Here is a 16,510-nt window from a genome sequence, read left to right on the forward strand (position 1 = left end):
TGTCCCTCCTGGACCCCAGTGCCCCTTTAACTTGGGTTCTGCCCCAGCTGTACCCTCACACTCTGGGTCTCTCTTCCCAGGGGAATCCCCAACCCTCTAAGACCATCTTGCCTCCGTGGCTTCTGCCAGTCGTCATCTAGCCCCCTCTCACTGGGGCAAACTGCAGTCTGTAATGGCCACTCATCATCGGTAAGGGGGTTGGACCAGCTGCCTCTGCCTATCCCCGGGCTACACCTCTTTAGCCCCAGTACCTGCCTTGGGCCCCTAACAAGGTCAGACTGGAGCTCCCCAGCTCCTCTTGCCTTTCCTCAGCCCTGCTCTGCTTCAGGTACCCTTTTCTCCCAGGCAGCTAGGTCCTTCAGCTCCTGACTGACAGCCCTTTTATAAGTCCGCTGTGGCCTGACAGGGCATAGCCCCAGCTGTGGCTGCTTCCCCAGTCACCCTAGCCTTTTTCCACTGGAGCAGGTTAACTGCCCCTCAACACCCTTAAATACTGTTTGAGAAACTGCCAGCTCCTGTGAATTCCTTTTTCCCTTAGATTTTTTTTCCCAATGGAACCTTACCCACTAATTCTCTGATTTTCTTCAAGTATTCTTTTTTGAAGTCCATTGGCCTTATTCTGCTGCTCTCCATCCTTCCTTTCCATTGGATCATGAAAGTGTCATTTCATGATTACTTTCACCTAAGTGACTGATGCACTAGGAAATGATAACACACTAGTAAGTGCATCTAGCTCACTGTTTCATACTTGTTTAGATCAGCAGAGCTTACAAGTATAAAAAGTAGTAAAAATGCGTGTCATTAAAAAGTGAGCGGATATGAATTAATACACACAGGGACCATATATGCGGAACACACTGGTGCATTACTACTCAAAACAAAACAAAAACTATCATCTTTAGGCTCCTTTAAGCTAGTCTGGTGACATGGTTTTAAGTCATTTTAATGTGTTCCGTTTTTATTTTTACACAGAAGTCAGAAATCGTATTTCAGTACCTCCATGGCCTGTGCCAAACGCTCCTCCAGTGCCATATATGTGAGAAACTGAGGATCCACATAAGAAATGGCTTGAGCAACTCCTAGGCCATCACCAAATTCATCAAGTAGTCTGAAAACACCAAAAATGCAATATTAGGAAACAGAGCCTCCATTTTAAGTGCAGCTTTAACAATATTCAATTATATTCAAATATTCAACTATACTGCATACAAATCCTAAGGAGTGCATAAAAGCTGGGTTTGTATATGTCAATTAGAGGATGTTTGTGAATCAGTCAGGAGTATGCCCATTTGAAAATTTTGTGCTTCATGTCTCTGCACACAGATGTTCAGATAGACTAAACACTGTGTGTCTATACTTTTTCAAAAACATTTACATCTATTTTAAGTAAAGTTGTACACTCTGCAATGGAACAAACCCATACAAGGCTTCTGACACAATTTCTGACCTTGTATCTGATGCTTTTCTATATTATGCACATGAAAAATAAAAGCAATTTATTTTAGAGCTACTTTTTATAAATTCATCAGTATAATTTAGTGACAAGGCTTTGATATGAGCAGATATTGCAAGATGCAGGTATCAGCATTTGCTAGGTATAAGGGATATGCTTTCTGTTTTCTTATCAACCCTAAAAGATATTACCAATTTTTGTTTTCCAAAAAATTGAAACAAGACTTCGGGTTGTGCCTTTTAGGTCTTCATGATGCTAAGCCACACTCTGAAAGCTCTTGCTCCTCTCCCAACAAAAAAGTTTATTTCCTGCTTATTTTTCTACATTAGGAACTCAGGTCCTGTCTAGCCTGGAAGAGACTGTGATGTCACCACAACAATAAAAGTGAAAGGTGAACTATTGTAAAGGTAGGATTTGTAATTAGGCTGCTTAAAACTGTTTTTGGTCACACTTTTGAACTTAAACACCTAAAAATTTTGAATGTAGACTATTTTAAAAATTCAACATCCCACCTTTTCAATTAAGGGCTGAAAGTTAACACTGTACTTGGAAAACCAGCCTTGATATTCCTAAGGTTAAAAAAAAAATGAAATGAAAACCATTGGTTCTTATAAAGCCTTTCTCTGCTAGATTAAACAGCTCTTTGGCACCCTCTGTTTTATCCCCATAAAGCTACTAATACACAGTCATCAAGTCACCTGTTACTCTCCTTTTGGATAAACTAAACAGATTGAACTCCTTAAGTCTCTCATTCTAAGGCATTTTCTCCAACCCTCAAATTATTTTTGAGGCTCTTTTCTGCACTCTCTAATTTTTCAATTTTCTTTTTAAAATGTGGATACCAGACTGGGTATGCAATATTCTAGTAATGGTCTTATGAATGGCATATGGAGGCAAAGTCATCTTCCTACTCCTATTGTAATTATCTTGATATTTTGCAATATTTCTAAGTAATCTTAACACTGAAATGGAAAGAAACATGTAAAAATGATTTCTATGTGCATAGCACTGAAAAGAGAAATAAGACAAGGTTTATAATGCAGATCTAAATCCCTATAATTGCAGAGGAGTAACTACAAAATAAAAACCTTTACCAAGATCATATATACGTCAACATTCAATTAGATGAATATTCTTATGTAATCAAAAATGTGTATAACAACATTTATATAGGGGCACTTATCAACCTGGAAATGAACCCAAAATTACATCCACAGGATCTCCAATTTGAAATAACTACATGGTACATCAGAACTATCTTAAAATTTGAACCTGAGCAATATGACACGTCTTAGTCTTCTTGTTGGAAGAAACAGCACTTATTGCAAGTTAACCCTGAAAATCCAGTATCATCGGCTTGTTTAAGCAGTAGAACAATGCTCAATTTGTGGCCTCCTAAATATAGCACAAAGTGCAAGATGACAGAAAAACTAACCATTAATATCATCTCACACAGAGAACCCATCACTTTTATGCACAGGTGCATACCTCCACTCCATGTCTAGGTCTTCACTCATACTGGAGTCATCCTCAAGGTTGTTGTTCCCATCCAACATGAAAAATCCTGGATGCACAAAATGGCTAACTGGATCATTTTCCTCATCACTGCTACTTTCAATTTCTTCATGGTACTGCAGCCAAGGAATCTCTCCCTCCTCCAAAGAGGTCTGTTCCCTACAAACAAATATTAGAAAAGCTGTAACTTAAACAAAATAAGTTCTAAAGTAAATGTAAATAATGGAGGATACTTCTTTTACTCTTAAGGGCTGTAAATGCAGCTTTCTCAGACTGAGGGTATATCTTCACTACCCGCCAGATCGGTGGGCAGCAATCGATCCAGCAGGGATCGATTTATCGTGTCTGGTCCAGACGCAATAAATCGACCCCTAAGCACTCTCCCGTCGACTCCTGTACACCAGCACCGCGAGAGGCGCAAGCAGAGTCGATGGGGGAGTGGCAGCGGTTGACTCACTGTGGTGGAGACACCACAGTAAGTCGATCTAAGTACGTCAAATTCAGCTATATTATTCATGTAGCCAAAGTTGCGTAACTTAGATTGGACCCCTCCTCGGTGTAGACCAAGGCTCAGAAGAACTAGACTCTGAATCCAATGTCATCTGCCAAGATCCTAAGACAATAGCTCCGAGAGGTATCACCTGACCCATTCACCAAAAATCAGAGCTCCGTGACAGCCATAATTCTGTGGTCATGGAATTTGGCTTTTCCCCAAGATGCCACAGAAATCAGCATTTTTACTGCAGAACTTGCTATTTTGTTGCAGCCAGAATCAGGCATTTGTCTCACTGTCCAGCCAGGGCCCAGTTTCCTGCTGAATTTTGCTATCCATCTTTCCCTACAAGAGGGCAGTTAACTGGATTACAGTGCAATCTCTTTGAAATGTTCCATGGAACCAGCAAGCAAGGGATTGGTGACCAAGAACAGGAGTCCAGCTTGCAACAGTGGAGCTGGAAAGCCAAAATTGTAGACTGGCCAACTGGCCTGTCTGGAGAATAGCACTAAACAGTTCCATTTCCTTTGCTACTGTTAATATAAGGCAGGCAGAGAGAGGCACTCCATTTTCTCACTGGTAGATTTGTATATGTTGTTGTATATAATAGGAATCTGGGGAAAAATCATAGGAAAATTCTTATGCTCTCAGGGAAAATCTGAAATTAATATTTTAAATTTACACTTTGATTGTTGCCCCAAGATTTGTACTTTTGAACTGGATCAACAATGGGGGAAAAAAGGGGTACTCTGATCATAACCCTTTTGGACTGATTGTGTGAAGTCTAGTCAGCATAATATATGTTTTAAACAAAAAAATTAAAATTGCACTGCCCAACAAAGTACATATATCCAGTCATTGGTATACTGGACTGGAGTTAGGAGTCTACCTGGCTTTGCAACTGGACTTACTGCATGACCATGAGCAAACTTTTTTTTTTTTGTCTCTATGCCTCAGACATCCTTCACCTGGGATTAAAACCTGCCTACCCTGAGCAGGGATATTATGAAATTAATTTGGGATATTTTTAAAGTGCTTTCAGATCAAAATTGGTATAGGAGAGTGAAGTTTTATTTCACACAGAGTTGGATACTGAGTCATTTAAGATACAAATACATTTTAGTTTTTTCAGCATCTAATACAGTCTGTGTGTCATGCTCACTTTTGGTTTATCTTTTAAATACATTTTCATTCCTATTTTTACAATTGTTGATGGTGTTTCTCTTCCTATATTTCAATCCATAACCTGATTGAATAAGGTGCTTATCCTTGTAGAACTGAAATCTACTTTGGTGGACATGCAAAACCTACTAGCTATAGACATTAATATACTAGAATATCAGTATACTATAGCTGTTCCATTGGCAAGTCACTTGCGAAAACAGACAATACATTTAAATGATTCTGGAATCCAAATATTAAGTAGAAGTCAGATGGAGAGCAGAAGGAGATGGTACTCTCCCAAGCTCCATCCACCATCAACCCAAGAACTACACACTCTTGTTGCCAAAATTAGATGCTTCACATAGTAAATTGAGAAGATGACCATAAGAGGACCATCCTTCTTTCTGGCATGTTTTCATCACTAATGAAATACTTAAACTAACATTTAAATCAAGCAGCCCCAGAGAGTTAGCACACCAGATGAAGAAAGGATACTCAGAATTCTCAGGTTTCAGAGTAGCAGCCGTGTTAGTCTGTATCCGCAAAAAGAAAAGGAGGACTTGTGGCACCTTGGAGATGGACAAATTTATTTGAGCATAAGCTTTCGTGAGCTACAGCTTGTAGCTCATGATAGCTTATGCTCAAATAAATTTGTTCGTCTCTAAGGTGCCACAAAGTACTCCTTTTCTTTTTTCAGAATTCTCAGTGCTATTGTTTCAGGCTGCCTAGAGACCTAGGGAGGCAAAACTGCATGGGTTACACTCATTTTCAAGATTAAGTCTCTAGCCTTTAGAGTAGAGAAGCTAAACTTTTGTTAAATGAAAGCTTAGATTCTGGAAATCAAGATGGGGCCACTAAAGGAAAAGTAGCAGCTCCAACTGCTAGAAGCAAGCCCAATTAACAGCTGGCACACATCTCATCATAGTTTGGCACAAAGTAAAAGGAAAAGCATTGGATTTAGCATCTGCTCACCCTCATTTTTTGCCACAAGCATATACCTACGTGAGCTAACAGGTGTCAATTACAGGTCTCCTGATACTGTTTTATCTGCTACGAGATGGCTAAACATTGCATTTTAAGTTCTGGAGTGACTGCACCTTGAACATCATACTGATTCCTGATTTTTTTATTTGAAAGATAGTGACAATTTGGAGGAAGTTCAGAGAAAAATCAACATGAATGATCAGGAATTATTTAATTAGGATAGTACACAGGTATATAGCCAAGACTAAGAGGTGAAATCAACAAAGCAAATTTTAGGCTGAATCTCAGGAAAAGCTTTTTTACATTAAAATTTAAACTGTGCAATAATCTCACAAGATAAGTGGTGGAAACCCTGCAACTTAGGACAACAGGTACTAGGCTGAACAATACATAACTAGTACACATAATATTGGGTACAATGTGGCGTTGAGAGCAGGAGATGCACAATAGGTGGAGTTATAGAAGACGCTAATAAGAGTTAACATTTGCCAATTGTTACCACAGAGCTATCCCTAATGGCCTTTAAGGCCTTGCTTAGAGAAGAGAAATAGGTGCCTTCTTAAACCAAGTTAGTTCAACTGAAAACTCCATGTAACATGAATATACACACTCCTTCAGCTTGATTTTAGCAGGTTGAATGATAGGTGAAGTTGAGTTAAAAGGTGTAAAACTGTGTCTACACTGGTGTTAAATGAGTTTTTCAATACATTTGAACTAACTCAATTGAAAGATGCTTCGTTTAGTTTAAGCTTTTGCTTAGTTCAGAGAACACCTAAACTCTTGCTCACTTTTTTAAAAGAATTGTAAGTTTTCAATTAATTTTTCACTGAAAGGGACACCAGGATTAAATTTGATAAATTACTGGGTCCCTAACTGAGAATAAAGTTGAACTAATATATTGACATCACCCATGTTACTGTTTTTTCAGGTAAGATAGTCTTTAATAGCATTTAAAGAAATTTAATTAAAAAGTTAGTGTTTGGCTCTAGACTGCTCACTTTGCCAGTCAGTGAGGGTCAAGGTCTGTAATTGCCATTAACGGGCATTTTAAGGTGCTGCTGTAATGGAAAATTGAGGTTATGGGCCTCACCGAGTCCCCATCCCCAGAAATCAGAAATAACCCTGATTCCTTGAAAGAACATAGAAGGAACCTGTCTATCTGCAGCAGAGGACAGACAGCAGGAGACAACTCAACTGCTGCAATTGTTATGCCTCTCCTGCAATCTCGGCAACTATCAGAGGTTGAATAGGACTCAGTATGCTACATTACTGGGGTAGGGGCAGGAAGATACTCCAATATCGCTATGATGGGCTCAGTACAAGTACCTGAATAGGAGAGAACAGGCACCAACAAAACCCCTGAGATGTCACCTGCCTATAGTCCCCTTCCCCACACTGGGCACTAACTCCTCTCATATACTACAGAGATGACGGCAGTATAAGAACTTATAAAGAAATGAACAAGTTACATCATGTAGAAAGGGCTAGCTCTGCCCAGGATAATCATCCGTGATCTGATTTTCTCCATTCCCTCCCTCCTATTGCACTCAGGGTTATCCTGACTTCTCACTGCAATCTAGTGGTCCCTTTCAACTGTAGAAGGCAGAGTGAGATAAAACAGCTTCTCCAACCTCAGTTATACTCCCTCTCAAAAAGATGGTGATGCTAAATCCATGTCTGACAGAAGCAGGGATAGGCAAGGAATGCTGGGTAAATACAGCCTATAGCTTTGCTCACCACACACTACACTTCAAACAGGCTGCCCCACTGCAGTGAAAAACTGGGGTAACCGTGTTTGTAGCAGAAGAGAGAGAGAGCAGTTCATGTTCAAATTCATGTACCTGGTAGGCTGCAGCTCTCCATAATCTTGCAGAGGCTATAACATTCTGACAGAGTGGTTAGTTCCCAGTGAGATGTCTGGCAAAAGCAGGGGTTCTCAAACTGGGGGTAGGGACCCTCATGGGGTCGTGAGCTGCCAGCCTCCACCCCCAAACCCCGCTTTGCCTCCAGCATTTATAATGGTGTTAAATATATTAAAAAGTGTTTTTAATTTATTAGGGGGAGTCGCACTCAGAGGCTTGCTGTGTGAAAGGGGTCACCAATACAAAAGTTTGAGAACCACTGGGCAAGAGGGAAGAGGGCAGACGAGAAATATTGCAGCAGGTGCCCCTCCCTTTTGCCCTCATTACTCAGTATATTTTGCGTACGCTGTCTCCCAGCAATACAGGGTTTCAAGTATTTGGGAGTGTAAACCTGCCCTCTGCTGTTCTTCAATTGCTGCTCACAGACCTATATGGACTTCCCCTACAGGGGCAGCAGATGTGCTTTCTCCCGCTGCAATTAGGTGATTTTAGGGGCCCTTCAATCCCATGGTTTGCCCCCCCCCCTTTTTTTTTAAATAAAGTGTCAGCCACACTGGCCCTGACCCACTTTTTTGTGTGTGCTGCAGATCAGGGAATTATTGAGGGTGACTGCCCTGTAAAGACTGTACTGTATACTGTCCTTAGAAAATACGATTTTCACTTCTGACACACTGCAAGAGTCTCAGCTTCTTGGCTATGTAATGGAGAATTGCGTGATTTCTGAAGAGAATGCAAAAATATCTTTTTCAATTGTTTTATGGTTCAGACAGAAAGGATAAAAGCCCTTATGTCTATATTTTTATTCCAATTTAGAAAAAAATCCAACATATGAAGAGGATGAATCACACTAAATCTCAGCAGTTGTTTGCAACAGGTTACTACCACTGCTCCGATACTAGTTAAGCAACACTTTTATTCATTCACCAAGTGTGAAGGCAAAGGCCTTGAAGAGACCACCTCTAATAATAGGACTATGGGTATTGTGTGGGTGTTATACACAACACTGTTGACCAACATGACAAGCCACAGACACTGCTTTGATGAAAAGCAAAATTCAGGTGGTAAATTTGCCATGCCAGAGTGCTTGCACTGTGCTGGTCACAAGCCATCTTTTGCAACACAGCAATGGAACTCTAGTGCTTGTCAGAAAGGAAAGCTATTTTTAAAAGATTGGGTATATTCAGATGATTCTTCTATTTCATATAGCAAATACAGAAAAAATGTACCACCCAAGGGAATACACGATCATAATTCAATCAGTCTGTTGATGCCACTGACCTCAAGATTGCAATTTGAATGGCTTGAATGACAGAAAAAAAAACCCAGAGAAAGTCTTGTGCAGCTTTTTGGTCAACAAGGTAATTGAATGCACACTACAGTGAATGTTCTAGGTAAAATTACCTAGTTTTTCTTTAATCCATTTCCTTCCGCATTTCATAGTGAATGACCTTTCTAGCACTGCCTTGAATGCTTACTGATCTTCCAATTATGACAACCCGAAGAAAGCCTATGGCACATTGGGAAGACAACATTCTATATTTTTGGCCAGACTTTGTAAGTTAAAAGAAAAAGAACAGTAAATGCTCAAATTTTGTTTTGGTTTTCGATCCAGATTTAACACATTTCAGACAAATACACAAGAAATGCCCTGCCCTGCATAGAACATAAAAGATAGTTTCGTTGTCATTCATGAGATATTTGTGTTTTTATCAAAAAAACCTTTTCTCTCCCTGCCCAGGCCACCAATAACCCCAAAGAGAAAAATCACAGCTTTATTTAAGAGATCGTATATTGTAGACTCCTCCTTAAGCTAAATATCCACCCTAGGGTACACTTCCCTTGCAACTTTCAAATCTCACATGCTTTCAATACCCTTAGTTCTTGATTCATAGAATAACAGAATATTCGGGTTGGAAGAGACCTCGGGAGGTCATCTAGTCTAATCCCCTGCTTAAAGCAGGACCAAATACCAACTAAATCATCGCAGCCAAGACTTTGTCAAGCCTAGGTAACCCATTCCAGTGCTTCACCACCCTCCTAGTGAAATAGTGTTTACTAATATCCAACCTAGACCTCCCCCACTGCAACTTGAGACCATTGTTTCTTTTTCTGCCATCTGCCACCACTGAGAACAGCCAAGCTCCATCCTCTTTGGAACCCTCCTTCAGGTAGTTGAAGGCTGCTATCAAATCCCCCCCCACTCTTCTCTTCTGAAGACTAAATAACCCCTCAGTCTCTCCTCATAAATCATGTGCCCCATCCCCCTAATCATTTTCGTTGCCCTCCCCTGGGCTCTCTCCAATTTGGCCACACCCCTTCTGTAGTCGGGGGACCAAACTGGAAGCAATACTCCAGGTGTGGCCTCACCGTGCCAAATAGAGGGGAACAAGCACTTCCCTCAATCGGCTGGCAATGATCCTACTTACACATCCCAAAATGCCATTGGCCTTCTTGGTAACAAGAGCACACTGCTGACTCATATCCAGCTTCTCATCCACTGTAACCCCTAGGTCCTTTTCTGCAGAACTGCTGTTTAGCCAGTCTGTCCCCAGCCTGTAGCGGTGCATGGGATTCTTTCTTCCTAAGTGCAGAACTCTGCATTTGTCCTTGTTGAACCTCATCAGATTTCTTTTGGCCCAATCCTCCAATTTGTCTAGATCACTCTTGACCCTATCCCTGCCCTCCAGCATATCTACCTCTCCCCACATCTTAGTGTCATCTGCAAACTTGCTGAGGATGCAATTAATCCCATCATCCAGATGAGTGATAAAGATGTTGAACAAAACTGGCCCCAGGACCAACCCTGGGGTACTCCGCTTGATACCAGCTGCCAACTAGACATCGAGCTGTTGACCACTACTCGTTGAGCCTGACAATCTAGCCAGCTTTCTACCCACTTTATAGTCCATTCATCCAATCCATACTTCTTTAACTTGCTGGCAAGAATACTGTGGTAGACCGTATCAAACACTTTGCTAAAGTCAAGATATATCACATCCAATTAATAGAAAACATCCTATAACACCATTAGGGGATGAAAATAAAATAACTAAGTAGAATTAAAGTGGACATATGTTCCTAATCTGATACAGTATCTCTGCTATTTACTTCCTCTTTCTGGATTTAGAGCCAATATTTATTAGTACCAAATATCCCTACATCTCACTCTGGTCTAATCTCTCCAAATTGCCTCATGGAGTGTTACTCTGTTTAAGTTTTACAATTTATTTTTTGTCAATAAATTTGATCAGAGTTGAATTTACACCAGAAAAAACACTCAAAGACTAATTAATAGGCAAATTCCTGCACAGCAACCTGGACACAGAGCCATACAAGGAATCTCCCACAGAAACAAAACAGACCCTGTGAACTCTGAAGACTTTTCCAGATAAATGAAATTTCTAGAATACAATAAACATTGTGACCGAAACAGCTCTGCAGATCAGTTTGAGAAGTAGTGATTTAGAAAATTATTCACCACATTATTATTGTCACTAATATAGCAGCACTATATAAGCTGTACCAATTATTTTAAAAAAAGTATGAAGATCAACATTTTCAAACATCAGTGCCTATATTTGGTCACCTATACCCATATTTAGACATCTAAATCATCTAAATTATTATTTTTTGAAGTGTTGAACACTTGCAACCCTCGAAGTCTGTGAAATCAGGCCATTCTGATTTAGATGCCTACAAACAGATATAAGTAACCAAATTTAGGCACTCATTCACAATTCTTGACATATAATATTATTTACAGGGTAAAAAGAGTAATGGAAAGCTACACACTTTCACCCAAAAATATACACTGAATAACCTTTCAAATGTGTAATCTCCCAGGGCGAGTAATTTATTTGACAGGTGAATAAAATGTCAGGTTCTCCCACCATCAATGTTGCAAAGGCTGGAAAGATCTTGTGTCTGGACTGGTAAGTTTTTAACAGTATTTTTGCAAGTCTGTGCTAATTCATTACACCTGAAATTTATGAAGGCCAGAACAGAGATAGCCTAGTGGTAGCGATTTCCCAAGGCAAGCAGGATCTGAGAGTTCAGAAGAGCAGAAAAACTGGGAGTGACTACTGTTGCTCAAGGAAGAACTCTCTAGTCAATTAAGAAACAATACGGACTGGCTCAGAGGAGAGTTTTATCTAGTTCTCAGCTGGAAGCCTCCACAGTTTGCTTTGAAGAACAAAGTTGCTATGGTCATTGACACACATGACTGAATAGACAAAGAACTGATGATGGCAAATTCCATGACCAGAGGAAGAGGAGCAACCAGGTAAAGAGAAGAATCAGACAGAAAAACATGGAAGTAGATTTGTAGGAGGAGGTATCTGAAAAGTTAACATAAAAAGTAAATATATGTGAAGAAGAAGAGTGTTTATTACAACGAATTTGGACAAAGATAATACAGAATCCACTCTGACTGTTTTAGTCTAGTAAGTCTCTTTTGTTGCTTGCGCAATCATCAGTATTTCTCAAAAGCATTACAGTATTACTACAGCTATCATTCAGAAGTCAAGAATTACCAACAGTGGGTCTGTATGAAACATCAGAGTTATTTCCTGTTCTAAATGTAGGCAAATACTGCATTCTTTCTGATGCAACCGAGGTAATTGATGGTAAATTAAGATTTATTAAAAATGGCAATAATTAAATATACTTTTGAGTACATATCGTATTATTAATTCTCACTTATTAGTAGAAATCACTTTCTGAAATACAAAAATACATACCCGCCTTGGAAACAGAAGTCTGTGTTTTCCTCTTCTAGGCCACTGCTGTTGCTCTGCACTTCAGGTTCACGTTCCTCCCTGCCTGGTAAAGTCTCCCAGCTTTCATCACTGGAGGATTGGTCTTTTTCTGTAGCAGCAAAATAGGAGGGCAAACATGCAGACCACTCCCCATCACTGCATTCAGAACTGCAATTTGAGACAAGCCAATGTTGTGTTTAAAGTATTGACAGGTTCATAAGTAAATAAATTTAAAAAAGCCAAAGTTAAAATTCATTATTAGCTATTTCATGAAAAGGGTAGAGAACTGTTTCTAAATAGAAACAATATTTCTGAAATACATTAATTTTGTACCATTCATGTATCTTACCATTATGAATAAAAGCTGTTGTTTCTTTATAAAGAGGAGGGTTTATCTTCTTATAACTATGATTTTTAAAAATCATGTCCATATTATTTGGCACAATTTTTCATTTTTCCCTCCTCCATCCATGTTTGCAGAGTCCATGAAATACCTTCAAAATATTCACTCCAGATACTATATAAGAACCCTTTCTCTTGCTGCCCTGGGAAAAGAAAAGGATGGCAAGACCCTTGAGAGGAGCCAGGAGGATACAAGTGTGTGGCAATGGCCTCATACCCATGGCATGTAAGACTTCACACCCGGACATTGATCCTCCACTTCTAAACACTATTTGGTACTTTTAAATAAAAAAAAAACTCTTTATATGTGAATTTGACATCTAAATTGAAGGAACAAGAGAAAAAAACTGATTAACTACTGAAACAGGGGTGGGCAAACTATGGCCCGGGGGCTGCATTAGGCCCTCCAGATGTTTTAATTTGGCCCTCAAGTTTCCGCTGGGAAGCAGGGTCTGGCGCTTGCCCCACTCTGGCACTCCAGCCAGGGAGCAGGGTGGGGGCTTGCCCTACTCCACGCAGCTCCCAGAAGCAGCGGCATGTCCCCACTCTGGCTCCTACGTGTAGGGGCAATCAGGGGACTCCGCATGCTGCCCCTGCCCCAAGCGCTGCCCCCACAGCTCCCATTAGCCAGGAACTGCAGCCAACGGGAGCTGCAGGGGTGGTGCTTGCAGATAGGGCAGCGTGCAGAGCCGCCTGGCTGCACCTCTGCATAGGAGCCGGAGCAGGAACATGCCACTGTTTCTGGGAGCTGCTTGAGGTAAGCGCCACCCAGAGCCTGCACCCAGAGCTAAAGGTAACCTCGCTGGCACCTGACCAAAATGACCAATGAGGAGACAAGATACTTTCAAAAGCTGGGAGGAGGGAGAGAAACAAAGGGTCTGTGTGTCTGTCTATATTCTGTCTTTGCCGGGGATAGACCAGGAATGGAGTCTTAGAACTTTTAGTAAGTAATCTAGCTGGTACGTGTTAGATTATGATTTCTTTAAATGGCTGAGAAAAGAACTGTGCTGAATAGAATAACTATTTCTGTCTGTGTATCTTTTTGTAACTTAAGGTTTTGCCTAGAGGGGTTCTCTATGTTTTGAATCTAATTACCTGTGAGGTATCTACCATCCTGATTTTACAGGAGGGATTTCTTTATTTCTATTTACTTCTATTTTTATTAAAAGACTTCTTGTAAGAAAACTGAATGCTTTTTCATTGTTCTCAGATCCAAGGGTTTGGGTCTGTGGTCACCTATGCAAATTGGTGAGGCTTTTTATCCAACATTTCCCAAGAAAGGGGGGGGTGCAAGTGTTGGGAGGATTGTTCATTGTTCTTAAGATCCAAGGGTCTGGGTCTGTAGTCACCTAGGCAAATTGGTGAGGCTTTTTACCAAACCTTGTCCAGGAAGTGGGGTGCAAGGTTTTGGGAAGTATTTTGGGGGGAAAGACGTGTCCAAACAGCTCTTCCCCAGTAACCAGTATTAGTTTGGTGGTGGTAGCGGCCAATCCAAGGACAAAGGGTGGAATATTTTGTACCTTGGGGAAGTTTTGACCTAAGCTGGTAAAGATAAGCTTAGGAGGTTTTCCTGTGCCCCAACCCCCTGCCCCAGCCTTGATACCCCTCCTGCCCTCTGAATCACTCAATCCCAGCCCAGAGCACCCTCCTTCACCCCAAACCCCTCATCCCCAACCCCAACCCAGAGCTTGCACCCCCAGCCAGAGTCTTCCTCCCTCCCCCCCACCAAGCCCCTGCCCCAGACCGGAGCCCCCTCCCGCACCCTGATCTCCTCATTTCTGGCCCCACCCCAGAGCCCACATCCCCAGCCGGAGCACTCACCCCCTACCGCACCCCAACCCCCAATTTTGTGAGCATTTGTGGCCTGCCATACAATTTCCATACCCAGATGTTGACCTCGGGCCAAAAAGTTTGCCCACCCCGGTCTAAAAGAACCAATGGCAGAGATGTTTTTCCTAAGAAAAGGGTAAAGATTGAGGAAGTTTAACTTTCACCCACAACATAGTGCAGTAAAGGAGCACAGTAGATGATATCTGACTGGATGTTACTCTCATGGCTTATAATAGCATTAACATTGTAGAGGCATTTGCTGAATCTCCAGAAGCAGTCTACATAACTTGTCAAACAGCACCTTCTGTAAAACAATTTGCATAGCTCTTGGATCTTTTGCCCCCAGGGACAGAGAACACCTGCTTAGATCAAAGCAGAGATAATGGAGTATGTCATTCAATAAAAAGTTACAGAAAACTATAATGAGTAGGGAAGCAGAGAGTCTGTAATCTGATGGAGAAAATCTCTTTTTATTTAAGCTGCAGACCAGGATTTAATCTGGGAGTCATTATGAAGTTGACATTTGAAATTTTACCTTCTTCCTACCTTCAAACTTATTTGGGAAAATGGAGAAAGTTTCCTTCTAATAGTACATACCCATGCTGACAGAATTTGCTGAAGAACATGTTTAACCAAATAGCACAGTACACTGGAAGCTACACATGATAAATGCAAGCTGAGGGAAAAATGTTGCAGGATCTGTACGTTTATTTATCCCCGCTTCCCCACCAAAAGAGACATCCACAGTTTTATACTGGCTCTGGTCATGCATGCTGAACCTACAATGGTAAATAAAAGCTATCCAGTAAGTGTCCAGTAAAGTTAGATGTCCCTCAGGAGCAGTCCCATAAATACATCTAACTGTCCATCTGATCTATGAATAGTTATCCCCCAGAGGAAATAGTTCCATAAAGCTGGAATGTCAATTCAAGCTGTCTTCAAGAGTCTCCAGTAAAACAGCAGTTAGAAGTTCAACAATATCCCAATTGCAAAAGAAATCTGAGAAGTCCATGAGAGAATGCTGTAAAGACAAGTTACATTAAAAATGAATAGATCAAGTTACCACGAGTGAAATCAACTAATTATTGCTTCCACAGTCAGTCATCTATATTCATCTTTTCACTGCATAATATAAATTATTTTCCCTTTGTGTGTCAGTAGCATATAGCCAAACCAATAGCACTGGTATTCCAAAGTTTAATAGTGACAAGGTTAAAGCCCCATCTACAGAACATAATGGAACAGTGTTTTCACCATGGTTAAGGACAACCTGATCCTGACTCTCAGGAATCAGGCCTGTAGCACAGCTAATCTCCAAACTGCCCCAACAATACAGCTGGCCTGCAGCAGCAGGCTGCCTGATTTGTCCTTGCCATCTGACTGGCTGAAGGGGCCAGCAGGCTGGCTCTTAAGTCAGCAGCAGCTGCAGGCTGGCTACTCAACACCCACCATAATGCCTGCTCCTGTGTTACCTTGTTCCTGCTACTCCTGCCTGACTCCCACCCCTGCCTCTGTCCTGTCCCTGCCCTTCCTTGCCTCTTACCCTGCTCACTCCAGTTTCTGACCTCCAGCTTGACCATGGATCTTTGACTAATGACTACTGTCTCCAGCTTGCCCCTCAGCTCTGGTATCCAGTTCCTAGCCTCCGGTTTAACCCTTGGCTTTAACTTTTACTACTGATTCTGGCTTGATCCTTCACTCCAGCTTCTCAATACTGATTCTTGCTCTGACCCTAGTCCTTAGTTTCTAAGGACCACTCTGACCACGAGGCCTGATGCCTGCCCCGATACCTAGGTTAAACCACTGTCAGCTGTAACAGCTTACACACACCTTTACTTCTAGTATGTATGAGTTCTCCATCACAAAGGATTTTGAGTTATTTTTGGACTGTTTGCTTTACAGGGATTTACTGTGTGCTTTTCTAGGATAACTCTGCTCTTCTACCCATTCAGCCATATGAAAGATTCTGGCATGATTTCTTATAATAATAGCCAGAGTCCAAATCCAAAGATTAAGGGCAAACATCTGAGACCTAGCTAAGTTAGGGCAC

General features: G+C 41.1%; 1 protein-coding gene across 7 annotated transcripts in view; it reads right to left on the bottom strand.

Annotated features, from left to right (window-relative positions):
• PJA2 (praja ring finger ubiquitin ligase 2) overlaps nucleotides 1-16,510 on the bottom strand; it is a 125,235-nt gene that overhangs the window by 23,819 nt on the left and 84,906 nt on the right. For all 7 annotated transcript variants that reach the window (XM_084629257.1, XM_084629258.1, XM_084629260.1 and 4 more), the window contains exons 4-6: nucleotides 12,211-12,396; nucleotides 2,942-3,127; nucleotides 997-1,108 (exon numbers count right to left, since the gene is read on the bottom strand). In XM_084629257.1, the coding sequence (XP_084485383.1) occupies nucleotides 997-1,108; nucleotides 2,942-3,127; nucleotides 12,211-12,396 (484 nt within the window). The remainder of the gene's footprint in view (nucleotides 1-996; nucleotides 1,109-2,941; nucleotides 3,128-12,210; nucleotides 12,397-16,510) is intronic.

Source organism: Lepidochelys olivacea (assembly GCF_965140295.1).
Source record: "Lepidochelys olivacea isolate rLepOli2 genome assembly, chromosome: 5".
NCBI lineage: Eukaryota > Metazoa > Chordata > Testudines > Cheloniidae > Lepidochelys > Lepidochelys olivacea.